General features: G+C 43.6%; 1 protein-coding gene and 1 long non-coding RNA gene across 2 annotated transcripts in view; one reads left to right on the top strand and one right to left on the bottom strand.

The window, feature by feature from the left end:
- Window positions 1-16,139, bottom strand: part of SHCBP1L (SHC binding and spindle associated 1 like) — a 49,208-nt gene that overhangs the window by 23,075 nt on the left and 9,994 nt on the right. The window contains exons 3-6 of the mRNA XM_045028302.1: window positions 14,554-14,768; window positions 10,004-10,090; window positions 8,454-8,672; window positions 5,026-5,131 (exon numbers count right to left, since the gene is read on the bottom strand). Of these exons, the coding sequence (XP_044884237.1) occupies window positions 5,026-5,131; window positions 8,454-8,672; window positions 10,004-10,090; window positions 14,554-14,768 (627 nt within the window). The remainder of the gene's footprint in view (window positions 1-5,025; window positions 5,132-8,453; window positions 8,673-10,003; window positions 10,091-14,553; window positions 14,769-16,139) is intronic.
- On the top strand, window positions 595-15,124 carry LOC123376370. Its single transcript, XR_006581765.1, has 7 exons — window positions 595-790; window positions 2,128-2,229; window positions 2,710-2,793; window positions 4,474-4,717; window positions 8,712-8,802; window positions 11,076-11,214; window positions 14,487-15,124. It is a non-coding gene; the product is annotated as an uncharacterized LOC123376370 (long non-coding RNA).

Raw genomic sequence — 16,139 nt, 5'->3', positions numbered from 1 at the left:
TAATGTCTAGAGTGTGTAGGGCGGCTTCTGTTGGAGTACCATGAGGCTTAGAGTACAATGTCAGTAGGTGAATAGATTGGTTCATGTGAAATGCTGAAGTTACTTTCGGTAAGAATTTAGGATGCGGACTTAGCGTGATCTTGTCCTTGAAGAATGTTGTGTAAGGGGCGCTCATGGCAGATCCTCCAATCTCGCTCATCCTTCTGACCGAGGTAAGGGTGACCAGGAAGACTAATTTCATCGATAAGTAGAGTAATGAGCTGGTGGCTAATGATTCGAATGGTGGTCGGATGAGGCATTTCAGTACCAGGTTGAGGTCCCATGTTGGCATAAGTCGTTGAACATCTGGGTAAACATTTATGAAACCCTTGAGGAAGCATTTTGTAGTTGGGTGTGCGAACATCAAAGTTCGATCTCTCAGTGGAATGCTGAAATGGCCGCAAGATGGACTCTGATGGAGCTCATTGTTAAGCCAGTGCTTTTCAGCTCCAATAGGTATTATAAGATAGATGCTAGTGGTGCTGAATCATTGTCAAGTGTCTTCCTTGACACCAGGCCGAGAACCTCCATTTTTGAAGGCAGGTATTTCTCATAGTCCGTTTCCTGCTGTTTAATAACACGTGTTTAACTTGTTCTGAGCAGGTTATTTCCTCACAGTGGAACCATTCAGGAGCCAGGCCTGCAGGTGGAGTATCTCCAGGTTCCCATGGACAGTGCGACCGTTGTGTTGAGTCAGCATATCCGGCCAGTGAGAGAGAACTCGCGGGGTGTATATTGCCATGTGTAACAGGTAAGGAAGGATACCATGCCTCTCTGGGCCATGTCAGAACTATAAGGATAAACCTTGTCCCTGTCTGCTTGTATCTTGTATATCACTGGTATCAGTGAAAACACATACGTGAGTTGTACCTCCCATTTGATGAGGAAGGCATCCCCTAGTGACCGTAGTCCCAGTCCTGATCTTGAACAGAACATCACACATTTGCAATTAATCGGGGATGCGAACAGATAGATGGTGGGAGTGCCCCACCGTTTAAAGACTGAACTCAGGAGCTCTCCATTCATCTCCCATTCGTGATCCTGAGAGAGGTACCTGCTGAGCATGTCTGTTGTTGCATTCTGACAGCCTGGCAGGTAACACGTTGCGATGTTTGTTACGTTGTATGCACCAATTCCAAAGTCTCATGGCTTCTGTGCATAGAGAATGTGAGCAAGCAACTCCTTGCCTGTTGATGTAGAACATGCAGGCGATATTGTCGGTCATAATTTGAATGGATTTGTTCCATATATGAGGTAGGAAATGTCTGCAGGCATTGCGGACTGCTTGTAGCTCTAACAAATTGATGTGCAGTTAAGTCTCTCCCAGAGACCATTTGGCCTGTATGGTGTGTTGACCACATGTGAGCACCTCAGCATATAAGTGAGGCATCTGTGGTGATCACTGTTGTCAGGGGTTCCTGTTGGAAAGGAATACCCATACAGACATTTTGTGGACTTGTCCACCATTGTAATGCGTTCTGGACATTTTGTTTGTGTAGGTTGTGTTTGCTTGGTATGTATACTGTGTGCAGCCAACCTCGTAGGCATCGCATATGTAATTTTGCATGTCGTACCACGAATGTCATGGCCGTCATGTGTCCTAGTAATTGTAGGACAGTGCGAGCCTGAACTTGAGGACTGACTTGTACCTCTGAGATGAGGTTCGTGAATCTGGTAAGGGTTAATGACGCCTTGGCTTTTATAGCATCAAGATGTGCCCCAGTAAAGTCTAATTGTTGTACCAGGTTTATGGATTATTTTGGTTTGTTTATTTGTAGAACGAGCTCCCAGAATAGTGTGATAGTGAACTGCGTCCATTGTGTCTCGTAGAGTTGGGCCTTTGATAAGGCAATCGTCCAAGTACAGGAAAATCATTATTCCCTGTTTGTGTGGATGTGCCGCTACCACCACTAGAGTTTTGAAGAAGACTCTTGGTGCCATGGATAGGCCGAATGGTAGTATCCTGTATTGGAAGTGTTCTCGTCCTACCATTGATGCTGGCATTATCGTATGGTCGCTGTTGTTGTCTGTTGTTTAAGGAGTCTCTAGGTCTCTAATATGCTTGGTATCTCCTTCTTCTCTTTGCAGGGTTGGTGTAAATCCCCAAGGTGCAGACCGTGGCCCAAGAGACCTTCACTGAATGAAGCACCTCGTCTGACTTCTGAGAGAAGAGTTATTCCCGGTCGAAAGGTAAGTCCTCTACTTTTGTCTGGAGTTCTTTTGATGTCCCTGAGGGCTGAAGCCATGAGGCTCAGCGTGTTACTACAGCTGTGGCCGTTGTTCAGGCTGCTGTGACAACTGTGTCCAATGCAGCCTGAAGGACTGTTTTGGATATGAGCTGGCCCTCAGTGACAATGGCCTGGAATTGCGTCTGTTTTTCCTCTGGGAGCTCAGATGTGAACTGGGCAAGTTTCCCATAGTAGTTGTAGTTGTATTTGGCCAGTAGGGCTCAATAATTGGCCACTTGAAACTGAAGGGTGCAGGAGGAATATTCTTTGCGTCCAAACAAGTCAAGTCTTTTGTGTTTTGTCATGGGGTGTAATCTTGAATTGTGGCTGTTAGTTACGGTGATTTACTGCCTCGACAACTAGGGAGTTGGGAGGTGGGTGCGCAAACAGAAAGTTTGCCCCCTTGGATGGTACATAATATTTTCTATCTGCCCTTTTGCAGGTGGGCAGAATAGAAGCAGGTGTCTGCCAGACTGTCTCTGCAGGATCCAAGATGGCCTCATTGATGGCACTGACAATTTTGGAGGTAGATGCAGGTTACAGTATTTGTACTAGCTTGTGCTAGTTTGTCTTTACCTCCTCTAGCGGGATGTCGTGCCTTTGCATGACCCTTGAACAGCTCTTGAAACTGTTTAAAGTCATCTGCCGAGGCTGGCAGTAGGGGCATAATCGCCTCATCTGGGGAAGAAGATGAATTGTGTACAGAAGATGTCATGGTCTGTGCCCATCTCTGTGTCCTCTCCCCCTTCCTGTGTCTCCAAGGGTTGTGGTGTGGGAGATGCTGGGTTAGAGCACAGTTCGCATCTATGCACTGTGGACAGGCTAGAAAGCTGACCCCTTTTTGAGCTCCATGGTTCTCAAATTGCCCGTTGCATTGGGAAAGCCATAGGAGGGTACATCCATGGGGGTCCACACCCTGGTTGGTTCATCTGGTGTCTTGGACCCATGTGGCTCCACGTTGGTCAGTGGACCTTAGGTGACGAGTGACGTGGAGATAGGAGGTATTGTCCCTGCATCTCCTCCTCCTCCTCATCACTGGAGAACTGTGCTGTCTTGTGGGCTGTGATCTCCTCTGGAGCCTGTGGGGGAGCCCTCGGCACCGAGTATCAGTTTGGTGTATATAAGTCACCCCATGGACAAGATCCCATTTCATGTGTCTCCAGGCGTTTCTCCTCAAAGTATGGACCCATTCACTGGAACATATACAGGATCAGGTACTGGTCCCAAGCCAGGTATTGGATTCCCTCAGATAGTGGGTAATCCCAAAGATTGTCTGCAAGGGTCTTTTCATATGCCTTCTAGACCCACAGGTGCTCAACAAATGTCCACTTAGGGGATGGGAGCATACCTGGGACACAGAACAGCACAAGGCACCTGGAACTCCATAGAATGGAATCAAAGCATCATTCGCCTGGAGGCTCTGTGCTGTTAAATTCACCCTATGAAGGTTCCAGAGGGAAAGGGGTCTGAGCAGGTTTGTCTTCATTTACTTACTGAAGGCAAGGCTAGAGAAGCTTTGTCTACCTCCAGAAACCCATGAAGATCCTGAGAAGTATTCTTTTCCCCTGAATAAACAAGAAGTATTTTTAAAAAATAACTTCCCCTGTAATTCTTTCCTAATTCTCCAGAGGCATAGGAAGCTTACTCAGATATGCAACTTTTTACCACTGTTATCCAGAACTTCAGAGTTTTAGACCACTGAATGGTACCTTGCTCAGTTCAGTTCTGGAGTGGTGTCCACACCTGGAGGTGAGGCCAAGTATATCTCTTAGCTATGGTGGAACAAAAGGAGGCAATGGAAAGGCCGAGACGGACAGATTCAAGGGACAAATATCTCATTAAGGCAGAATTTCTGGATGAACAAAAACCAGGGGGGAGGGGGGAATGAGTGGGACAAAGAACCATCTGAGAGGAACAGAATTAAATGAAGCCAGGCTGCAAGAATTTGGGGTGGTAAGACTGGATAAAGCAGCAAGAGTCACTTTCACAGGTAGAAGGCTTCTAGCTAATTCAAACACAGATGAAGTTCCCTCTTGTGGAGGCAGAGCATCTAGCTTCATGACCTTTTTTCATGGCTGTGGTGTCCACTGCTCCCTAGAGCAATAAGTAATAGTGGACACCTCATCTCCAAAACACCCAGAACAGTCTCTTAACGTATGAGCCTGTGACAGTCTATCACTAACTGGTAAGAGATACCCTTTTCTAGGACTATTGCTGGCCATGGCAAAGTGGAGCTACTGCCCTCCAAGCCAGAAAAGAGAGATCCCCATGAACACCCTGCTGCACATCTGCTTCTGTCAGCTCGTCTAATGAGCTCTATGGTCTGCTGGAGGGAGAAGGAGAGAGAAAATGTGGAAGTGTGGGGGAAGGGATGCCAGCAAGCCACAGTAGCCAAGGTTTCCCCAAGTGCTCAGCAGTGGAATGACGACAAGTTGTTTCTGCAAAGAGAGGTAAAATAAACAGAGCTTGTTGTGCAGTTACTAGGCTTACATATGAGGAGTTTTGACAACAACCAATAGTTCATTTCAGACTAATGGATTGCCTATTAGAAATGTATATTCTCTCATCCCATGGACTGAGAGGATTCTATGCGACCACTTCAGTTAGATCAGGAAGTAAAAGTTTAGAGGTCAATTCTGAATAACAATCTCCTTCAAGACAGCTATGTACTAATATCCCATAGGTCATTTGGCCTTGGTTTTGTTTAGCACACTTAGTCCTTCTGACTCATATAAAACATAATCGAAGTCTTCCTCACCATTTCTGCTGTCATTGTTTTAGCTACAATATGAGTTACAGCTTTCCCATCATCTCTGTGTCCTCTCCTACGCCTCAGTATCCTTGGGGTCAGAGGTCCATGAGCTCTGTAATTTAGACCAAAATCTATGTACTACAATTAGTTTTATACAAAGCATTTCTGATGGTATGTAAAATTGTTTGACTTTAAGAAGTTTTATGCTGAATTTCTTAGATTTTAACAGATATATGCATTTAAACATCTTCATCCATGACAAATATAACAAACGTCTCCAGCATCACAAAATTTTAAGTGTTAAATGCAAGATATGCAAAAGCAGCACATTTGGTATTTCCAAATTTGTTTAGACAAGTCACTTTCCACATTGCTGCCATTTCCAGAATCCTATAAATTAATATATTTCATGAATTTGGCTTTAGGGTCCTGGGCTTTGACCCATGTTTGAAAACAAACATTGAACTCTATTTAAACACTGTTCCCAGTATAATCCATTCAAAAAGATTGTCTGAGTGACCAGTACAGATATTTTAAGGCTATTTTCAAAAAAGCAGCTTCTAGCCTAGATCACCAGTTTGACTCCATCTATTGATACAACGTCATTCCTTTACTATACCAATCCCCAATGAAAAGTGCATATGGAGTGTCCAAACAAAAACCTACCAAGAAAACCCTGACACATTTCTTAAAATGTAGGCACATCTTAAAGTGTGGTTATGGTTAGAAAGGGAACTCTTCAAATTATCTATGTTTCATATTCTTTCCTCCCTCAGTATAATAAAACACTTCCATTTTACAAAGCAAAGAGAATTTAAATCTGCAAGAGATGCAGGGCAAGGAGGAGGATTAGAAGGCATGAGGGGTGGGCGGGAGGGGAAGAGGCAGGACAGAAACAGAAGAGGACAGGGACAGGCTTGTTGGGGGAAGGGAAGAAAAGCAGGAGCAAAAGTGTCTGGAGCTACTAGACCACACTCCCCCAGCAGAACCTGGAACTAAACCCATTATTCCCAAGTTTCAACATTACTTTGCTATCTAGGAAATCGTTGTGAAACCCACTGAAAGTATGTCTCTCCAGTCCCCATCTAGTGGCAGTCCCAAACAGAAGATGAACTAACACAGCTGATAGCAAGAGAAGGCAGATTAAGTGGTAGAGAGCTGTGCCGTGAACCAAAAGATCCCAAATACGCTATTGACCTATGTGGGGGGTAAATCTGTTCCCACATACACCTCTACCCCGATACAATGCTGTCCTTGGGAGCCAAAAAATCTTACCACGTTATAGGTGAAACCGCATTATATCGAACTTGCTTTGATCTGCTGGAGCATGCAGCCCCACCCCCCCAGAGCGCTGCTTTACCATGTCATATCCGAATTCGTGTTATATCGGGTCGCATTATATCGGGGTAGAAGTATATGGAATTTGTTTTTGAAATTTAAGTTTAAAAAAAAAAAAGACATGCATAAGACATTAAACTAACAGTAATGTTGCAAAGTCAAGCACTCCGAAGTTAGAAAATGTTAAAATTAAGTTTTCCTGTGCAGTCTTAATTCAGCTTCCTTGTGCATATGTTATGATAGAGTTTAATTATGTGTTCATGTATATTTTTTCCCTACAGAACTCCTGCCTCATTAAGTTCACAGGACAAACTGTGCTGTAGGAATGAATCAAGGTTGTGTACTGAGTGAAACTGTTGTAGGACTGCTGCCTCATTTGTTGCAGAAGTTGGAAGATGTGTAGTGAATGAGGCAGAGAACTACAGGAAGAAAAAGATGATCTTATCATTAGGACAGCTGAATAACATGGAAATTGAATTCTATCCCTGACACTGCCACAGAGTTCCTATGTGATGCTATGTATGTCACTTAAAGAAAACTTTTTACAGGTGGTCACTAATTGTGCATTCCTCATTTTCTAGGTACCTGCCTTGAGTTACATGTGGGTTCATTTGCGTTAAGTGCTGAGTGCACACAACTGCAACTGAAGTCAATGGGCACTTTCAACATATAAAGTGCTATAAAACAATAAGTCCTCTAAAAACAAAACTTCAGGCTTCTCAAATTCAGCACCCAAAATTAACTTACACTTCTAACAATTTTGAATGTAAGCTTTGTACCTCAGTTCTCTATCTGGAAACTGGGGATATCATCATCTCGCCTCTCAGGGGATGTTGAAGATTAATTAATTAATGTTCATAAAGAACTAAGATACTTCAATGAGAAAAATACAGAGAACACCATGAGCAAATTAATAATTCTGTTCAAATTCTGCACTGAGTACAGTGCACAATAAATGATGAGGATAGAAAGAAATAGTGAATAGTGAACCATCTATCCTGTGCACTGAATGAGGCAGGGGTCCCATGGGGGGAAAAAAGTGATAACATAATTAAAGACTGTCAGAGAGCATATGCACACCCGGACCTGAATTAAGGTTGCCGTGGGCAACTCTTAACTGGCATTTACCAATTTCTGAATGCTTGACTTTGCAACCTTCTTTTAACGTGGGGGTTTTAATATAATATGGATTTACAGTACATATTTTTATACAGTGAAATACTGCAGTTCAGACAACATCTGGATAAGGACTGGACTCAAGTATGCTGATAAACTAAAGAAAAATGGAAGGACAGAGATTTTTCTAAATTTTAGTGATTTAATAGTTCCACTGGAGAATATGTAGCAATCAGTTGGTTATCTTAATATAATAATTCCACTAGGGAGAATATCAGTCTCAACCACTGGCAGGAAGCTTTTAAATTCACAGTTTATAATTAATTACAGTGCTAGTTAACTTCTATTAACATTTAGAAAGGACAAGCAAGAAATTATGATGTTTAAGAATGGATTTTGTTGTAGGGCCCCAAGTATGAACTAGTAACTATAGAACAGTGGTTCTCAAATTATGGGGCACACCTGGGAATGTGTCACGGGAGGCAGAAGCTGTATGCATTTTTTTTTAAAAGAGTTCCAGCTGTCAGCCCCAAGCATCTGGGGCTTGGGCAGCAGGGCCATGCACAACCAGGAGGCCAAGGGAGGGAATAAAGAGGACAGCCGGAGGCCTGTCATCCCAGGGCTCTCCTCACCCCCCAATCCCTCACCAGGATGTAGTCTGGGCTCTCCTCCCCCCAACGCCACCAACCCTTCACCTGGAGGCGCCTGCAGGGCTCTGGCTATCAGCCCCAGGACAGCAGCAGCGCAGAAGTAAGAGTGGCAATTGGGAGCTAAGTCTGCTGTGAAAAATGGTATTGACAAATAGCACTTTTCACATTGCCACTCTTACTTCTGCGCTGCTGCTGGCACAATACTGCCTTCAGAGCTGGGCACCTGGCCAGAGGTATATGTACTTGTGTGGCAAGGGCCGTAAATGACTACAGACACAAAGAAAGGGGACTCAGTCAAATAAGTTTGAGAACCACTGCTATAGAGGTTACCTGAGGCGAAGGTCCTCCCATATTTTCAGCAATCCACATAGCATTACTAGTTCATAGTATTTTTTCCAACATTCAACAGCTTCTTCTGCTGTAGGTTCTTCTTTAATATTACTTTGGTACTGAATCAATTCCAAATGCATGTTTTTATACTTCTCCAGATTTTTTCTAAAACGTTGACCAATTGGAACAGGAATAGTTCCATTCTCAATATCACACCAACTGTGAAAATAAAACAAAAATATTATACTTCTGTTATAGGGCGTACAGGCCCCATGCTGGCAAGGAGGGGGTTAATGAAGGCCTCTGGACCCAACTGGCCCTGTGTCATTACACTTGCAACAGATGTCAGGTATGGAGTTAAAAGAAGTCCCAGCTCAGTGCTGGGCTGATCAGGAAAGAAAGCAGAGCTCTGCTTCTTCTTTGCCAAAGGAAAGCCTGGTTTCAGCCAAGAGTCAGATACAGCTTGCTGTCTGGATGAGCCTCCCAAAGGATGAGATGACCAGGCCGAGGAAGACTGACCAAAAGGCGGGCCACATGTTATTTCCTGCGGCCCTCCATAGGCACCAACTTCACCGGCAGCTAATCTCCCCTCTCGTCCCCCTCCTCCTCACCTCCCCACAAGTGTGTTGTGTCCCTGCTCCTCCTCCTACCTCCCAGCGCTTCCTTGGCTGCACTTAGGACTTTCCAGGGGGGAGGGGAGAGGAGCAGTGACATGGTGCGCTCAGTGGAGGAGGCGGAGAAGAGGCAGGGCAGGGGCGGGGATTTGGGGAAGGGGTTGGAATAGGAGCAGGGAGGGGGCAGAGTTGGGGCGGGGACTTTGGGGAAGAAGTTGGAATGGGGGCGGGGAAGAGGTGGGGTGGGGGCGGGGCTGTGTGTTTGAGACACCTGTGATAGACTGTTTGTTGGGGCACCGGGCACTGTCGCCCAGGGATCTCTCTGTTAGAGGTTCTGGGCACCTAGAGATCCCCCCCAATCACCCAGGGGTCTCTGTTAGGGATGCTGGGCGCCCAGGAGTCTCTCTGTTAGGGGTGCTGGGCACCCAGAGGTCCCCTCCCCATTGCCCACGGTTCTCTTCGTTGGGACACTGCACAGTGTCTGTGATGAAGTGGAAATCTTCTGTAACATTTTTATAATTCCTAGGCGAGCCTCAGTTTCCCTCTCGACTTTGTGCTATGACCGGGAGCGGGTGGAAAGGGTTATGCAGTGCAGGAGAGAGTCAGCGCCTATAGCGGGCCGCAGGAAACAGCCTGCCGGCCACGTGTTTGAGACTCCTGGTGTAGAACATCAGTGTTACTGACCACATAAGGAATAGTTACAGGTGTTTATATTTTATTAAAACCCCTCTTCACAAGGAGTAGGACTCAAGTGTGCCTTAGCTGGAGGGCTAAAGCACCAATGCAGTAGACCCTGTGAGAGGTGGCAAGTGAATGTTAGAGACTCTATGACAAGGTAAATAGTGCTAAAATGGACCATGAGGAGACCCCTCAGAGCTTCTTTAAAAAAAAAAATACTCACAAAAACCTCTCTCTTTTTTGGGGTAATATACTTACAGTTTAATTCTCTCTTCTACCAGTGCCGCATAGGTCTCACAACTTTCATCTTCATCCCAGTCCCTCCAAAGGAAGTCATAGAAAAACCTAAAAGATATATTGACATTACAGAGGGTCCCCAGTATATGTCAGTATTGCGTTCTTGAAAAGGGCTATGGATACTGAAACGACAGATACCAGGGAATTGAACTTTTCCCCATAAGAAAAAATGGTCTGCCCCCCTCTACTCCTGCCCTGCCTCTTCCCGCCCAGTTCTGCCCCCTCCTCTGAGCGCACCCCATCCCTCCTCCTCCTCCCTCCCAGCACCTCCTGAACCCCAGGGGAGGCACCCAAAGAAAAGCCCTGCAAAAGGTGAAGCGACAGCTATGTGGATCAGAACCCATTCCCCTATTGGTAAGCGATGGATACGAGAAATGACAGACAAGGGGGAGACTTATACCGGGGACCCCCCTGTATGATACTGCCACCACATTTGTTCTTGCGTGAGAAGCAGGGAAAAAAACGCTTCCTTCCATATGTTATTTTGGCAATCAACCTCACAACTTTTTACTGTGGTGATCTCAAGTTGTGAAAAACGTTTTCACTTCATAAAAAACTACAACACCACAAATCTTATTTCCCCGCAAGGAAAATCTGCTTAATTTCTGCAGTTTGATTTCTCTCTTCACCTCACCAGCAGCCTTAGGTAAAATCTCAACAGCGCTTCTATAAGTTCATCCATATGGTTGTTTATGGCTGTCCAAAAGAAAAAATGTAGTTACCTACACTTCATTTTTCCTTCTCTGAAATGGGCACCTGGTGCTCCATAATCTGTTATAACTAGGTTATTCTTCCTCATCTTCCAAGCCTGACGACTAAAAAAAATAAACTCCACTAGCTTCACAATGTAGTGCTGGCATTTAGAGAGAGGCAATCACTTCTCTTATCAGCTCTAACTCCCCAATCAACTGCTCATGCTAAGATGATAAATTATGAATTCTGATTATAACACAGGGAAATGGAAGAAACTGCTTACAGCAAAGAAAGATCCTAATATGAGGGAATCACAAGATTTCGCCATCTCCCTCTGCAGGAATATTCCATAAACAGAAAAAAGGAAGAACTGAGACATTTCCCCTCCAACTGGAAATGAATGCAAATTAGGTGACAACCTGGGAGAGATCCCACAGAGCACCAGATGCCCACTTAAGAGAAGGAAAAGTTACATGTAGGTAAGTAAATTTAACCTGTCTTCATCATGGGCACCTGGTGCTCAGTAATCCATTACAACTGGGAAGTAGCCAGTAAAACGTATCTACATAAACAGGAGGGAAACTTGAAACATCAAGAGTGAACCACAAGGAAAAAAAAACTGCTTGAGGATAGGTTTATTTTGTTTTACTTTTCTTCTGCCTTCCCTCAGCATGTGAAGTGGTTTATTGAAAGAAAGCCAAGAGTGCCTGCAGGACCTTCTGCCCAAAAGTTATATCAAAGACAAAACATCTATTTAAAACAATAAAGGAATGCACTGAAGTCCACAAAGCTATACTACAAAATTACTTCAAAGCACTATGCTGTTCTGTCCAGGAAATGGACATATGCCTGAACTTTTACAGGAGGAGGGGGATCTTTTATGAACAAACTGTAGGCCTGACAAACTCCTTAATTTATCCATCTAGGACTAGTGTCTATGATGCTTTTGTTGCAATTTTCCTTAGGTCCTGCATATAATTAAAATTGCATCCGATTTTCTTCAAGAATTAGTTTTATGTAAACAGAATTTGAATATCCCAATATCTAAAAGGAAGTAACTGATTCTCTTAGTGGTGAAAGAACTTAGAATACAAGAAAAGCAAATAGATTAGTTCAAGTGGAAACCATAATTTCAGGGGACACAATTCTGGTGCAGGCCTGAGAATTATTTCATCTGCAAGAAAACTTCACAGAAAGATTCCAGATGGATAAAGCCCCCCCAACTTTAGACTAGATTACCCTTGCGGTCCCTTCTAACCCTATGGCTCTATCAACTAACTCTCCTGGTCAATGTAATTGCGAACAGGTAAAATGTTTTAATAAGTATGGGGAAAACTCCCCCATTTGTTTAGGAAAAATTAGATTATCTGAAGCATTAAACTATTCTACTAGTCTCCTAACACCATCTCTGCAGAGAGACAGCTTTAAGGAATTGGGAAATATGAGGGTGTTGCAAAAAATGCTAGAATTGGAAGGAATATGCTACAAATAGCCTAACATTGAGACCTGAAACTTCAGGAAGATTGTGTCATAGTCTGAGCAAGTGCCTATCTAGAAGGAACTCCAATATGTCCTTTCAAGAGCACCATGAGAATCAAGTTCTCAAAATCCTTGGAAGTTGCCAGATTTGTGAACAATTTCTATATTTGACTAGGATGTTCCATGAGCTCTCCTGAATATTCATGCTCTAGAAGGCAAAAACTTTAATTTCCAGGCCAAACACTGTAGGTCTGGGAGTCTGAGAGGATCCTGAAATATGTTTCCACTTGACTAGGAAGTCTGAAATGCTTTTTTGGTCACGTACACTAAGGTATCTTACTGAAGGCCTGAATTAACCTTTTCAAAAGACACAGCAACTCCCAATATACTAGGCTATTCATCTTAACTGTTGTAAAGATTGCTGCTTCTGAAGCTATAGCTTTTGCTGCTGCCCCAGTCTATGACCTGCTCCTTGAAGAGTCAGAGGAATGCTTTAAAAAAGAAACGATAGAAAGAGTTGATAAAAGGGGAAGGAAAGCTGAGATGAACATGCTCTGACCTTAAAGCCTTACTGAAGTGGTTTTAAAGCTGTGGAACAAAACTCTCCTTCCTTAATGCTAACATTTTAGCACAGGATTACAGCCATTTGGATTGTCCATTGAAGCTGGCAGCTAATGGTGTAAGCAACTAGACACTCAGCAGTATCAGTTGAATGAAAATTGTTGTCAGGCTCAGTAAAGTGGCAGGCTAGTCCAGTTTGGAACACATGAAAGGAAACGAAGAGAGAAGCTCAGTCAAATCCCTATAGATTCCAGCTATTTTGATGGTGTTATTGGTATAGGCAGGATGCTCTGCTGCACTCATAAGAAAAGTCAGCAAGAGTGGTAAAAAGGCAAGCTGAGTTAGGCCATGCTGAGCTAAGGGAGGCCAGACAGAAAACAGGTCTACTGATACTGACAGGCTGATCACTCTGCATCCTGCAAAATACAAAAATAAAATCAAATTGGGGGCAGGGGAAGAGAAAGCAGTGGTAAAACGAAGAACTATATATACTAGGCCCTACTGTCACCACACTTGAGGAAGCCAAGGAAACAGAGAGCTAGCGGGCATCAGCAGTTGGCAGGAGCCGGTCGACGGAACCCCTTGCCAGCTGGAGTCCTGGCTGCCGGACCCGCTCAGCCCGCTGCCGGCCTGGGTGAACAGAACCCAGGCTGGCAGCAGGAACCGGCAGACAGAAGCCCAGACCAGTGGTGGGCTGAGCACCGCCAGTCTGGGGTTCTGTCTGCCAGCCCCGCTCAGCCCATCACCGGTGTGGGGTTCCTGCCACCGGCCCCTTGCCAGCCGGGGTCTGGCCATCGGCCCCACTCAGCCTGCTGCGGCCTGGGATACCAGCCGCCAGCCCTACTCACCTCACTGCTGGTCTGGGGTTCCAGCCGCCCTGCCCCGGCCCCCTGTACTTACGTGCCTGTGCTTAATTTGTGTTTTCGATTATTTACCTTATAAAAAAGTCTCCCATGACTTGCACCCCCAGAAAGGGCATCTCGCACCACCACGGGGTGCGTGCACCCCAGGTTAAGAACCACTGCACTAAACTGATAAGATCTGCATTTTAATTTAATTTTAAATGAAGCTTCTTAAACATTTTAAAAACCTTGTTTACTTTACATACAACAATAGTTTAGTTATAATATAGATTTATAGAGAGAGATCTTCTAAAAACGTTAAAATGTATTACCGGCACGCAAAACCTTAAATTAGAATGAATAAATGAAGACTCGGCACACTACTTCTGAAAGGTTGCCGACCCCGGCACTACACTGTGAAGCTAGAAGGAAATGGCAAAATATTTTCAAGATGAAATGACTCACTGAAAGAAATCCTTTTCTGCAAACAGTTTGTTTCTACACATTAACAAGCATTTTGTCAGAAAATTCCTGACTGGCTCTACTCAAGATACAGTACTGCAAACCTTGAAAACACCATATGGTTGGTGCATTAAGATAAAAGGGTCAACACCTTTTAGAGTAAAAAAACCACAAGTGTTAAGGCAAAGCACCAGAATCCAGATAGAGCTGCTGAACCTCAAGTCCAAAAGCTGTTCAATCCTGGACTAAGTAAATCCAATCAAACTGCAAGGGTTTTTTGGGGCATTAACTGGACTGCATCAAAATGCTTTTTCATCCTTACCACTTTTTAAACTGAGATTTTTGTTTGTGAATACTCTTACACTATTAATGAAGCAAAGTAAATCTTTCTAATCTTTCTATTTTAGGTACAGTTCCTCAGTTAACATTTTAGCATCTCTGAATGGCAAAAATACAGGGGAAAAAGCTAAATACCTCACAACGTCCAAAGCCTGGGCAATATCAAATACTACCATATCCTGCCCCTCGACAGGGTAGATTTCCAGCAGAGGTACAGAATGGTCCAGTTCCTCCAAAACATTATCAACAAGCTCTCGTGAAATATTTGCAATATTAGAGGAAAATGGTTCGGCAACAGATATAGAAGCTTTCAAGTGAGATGAGGTGCTTTGAGATGGTTTGCAAGAAACCTAAGACATAAGAAATATATAGTTACAAAATGTTTTTAAAATGTCTATTTCTTTGTTAGTATGATCCTGCAATCCTGCCACACACACAATTCTTAACTTTCATGGGAGTGCCACCTGTGGAACTAATCCATACTATAAAACTAATTAGTGAAAATGACATCTTCCTTTAATTTTACTTGAAAGCAGTAGTATGATTTTAAGAGAAAATGATTAGCTTGCTACAGAATAGGTAAACTGAAAATTGAGTTATTTTTTAATCTAAACACTACAGACAGCTGTAGAGGCCAGTATTTAAGCCTGTTTATTACTCAGGGTGAGAATTTGCTATTTCATATTCTACCTATCTAGTATGTCAAGCTCAGTTTGAGGTTTTGTTTATTTACTAGGTAATCTCTTTGATCTGTTTGCTATCACTTATAATCACTTAATCTATCTTTTTGTAGTTAATAAATATATTTTACGTTTTAATCCAAACCAGCGTGCATTTAACTAAGGTGTCTGGGGAAAATCTCAGCTTGGTTACCACAACTATGCATGGTCCTCTTCACATTGAGGTTAAGCCCATATATAATGACCAGATTTGACCAGGGCAGAACAAACGGTACTGTTCTGGGGTCCTAGGCTAGGAGGCTGGTGATTAGAGAGCCTGCATGTGACTGCAGCTGGGTGTGTCCCTAACCTGTGTGAATATTGGTGAAAGTGCAAGCTTGGAGGGCTTTGCAACTTGTCACGGCAACACAGTGTGAGAGGGAGCTGGTGGGTCAGAGGGCTCAGTAATACCCCAGTTCTATGGAGCACCCCAGGGAGGAACCCATCACAGGAATCCTGTGGGGGGGGAATACAGCATGTAATCTCATAATTAAAGACTACTGTACTGTTTATAGGAGCAGAAGTTAAGATTGTGAAAGCGACCTTCATTTTGGCATTTCCAGACTCTGGAATACTTCATTTTTAACCTTAACTTCAGTATTTTTAAAAAAAAACTACACATCACATGTTGCAGAAAGGAACAGTTTAGTTAAAAAAGAATTGATAGTCTAATCCTGTCCCTACCATTACCCTCCAACCTGCAAATTCAAGGAAACAGGATATAGTTATTCTTTTTTTCCAGTTCTCAAGGACTAATGTGCAATAACAAGCACTTGAACCAGTCTCAGAAGCACAAAGAGATCGTATTGCAAACCAGGATCCCCAAGCAGTGGAGTAATTATGTCCATAAAGTTGGGTGAAGAACAAAGAAACTACTCTACGGCTAAATAGCAACTCAACTCCCATGAGGTTTTGTGTAGTTATCGGTCAGGAGAAGCTCAGTAAGTCTCAGCAAGAGCTGTACTCATCTCCAGAATGAAACTGGAGAAAGAGGAAAATTGT

The sequence above is a fragment of the Mauremys mutica genome, chromosome 8, assembly GCF_020497125.1.
Source record: "Mauremys mutica isolate MM-2020 ecotype Southern chromosome 8, ASM2049712v1, whole genome shotgun sequence".
Taxonomy (NCBI): Eukaryota; Metazoa; Chordata; order Testudines; family Geoemydidae; genus Mauremys; species Mauremys mutica.
This window is presented reverse-complemented; position numbering and strand designations above follow the sequence as displayed.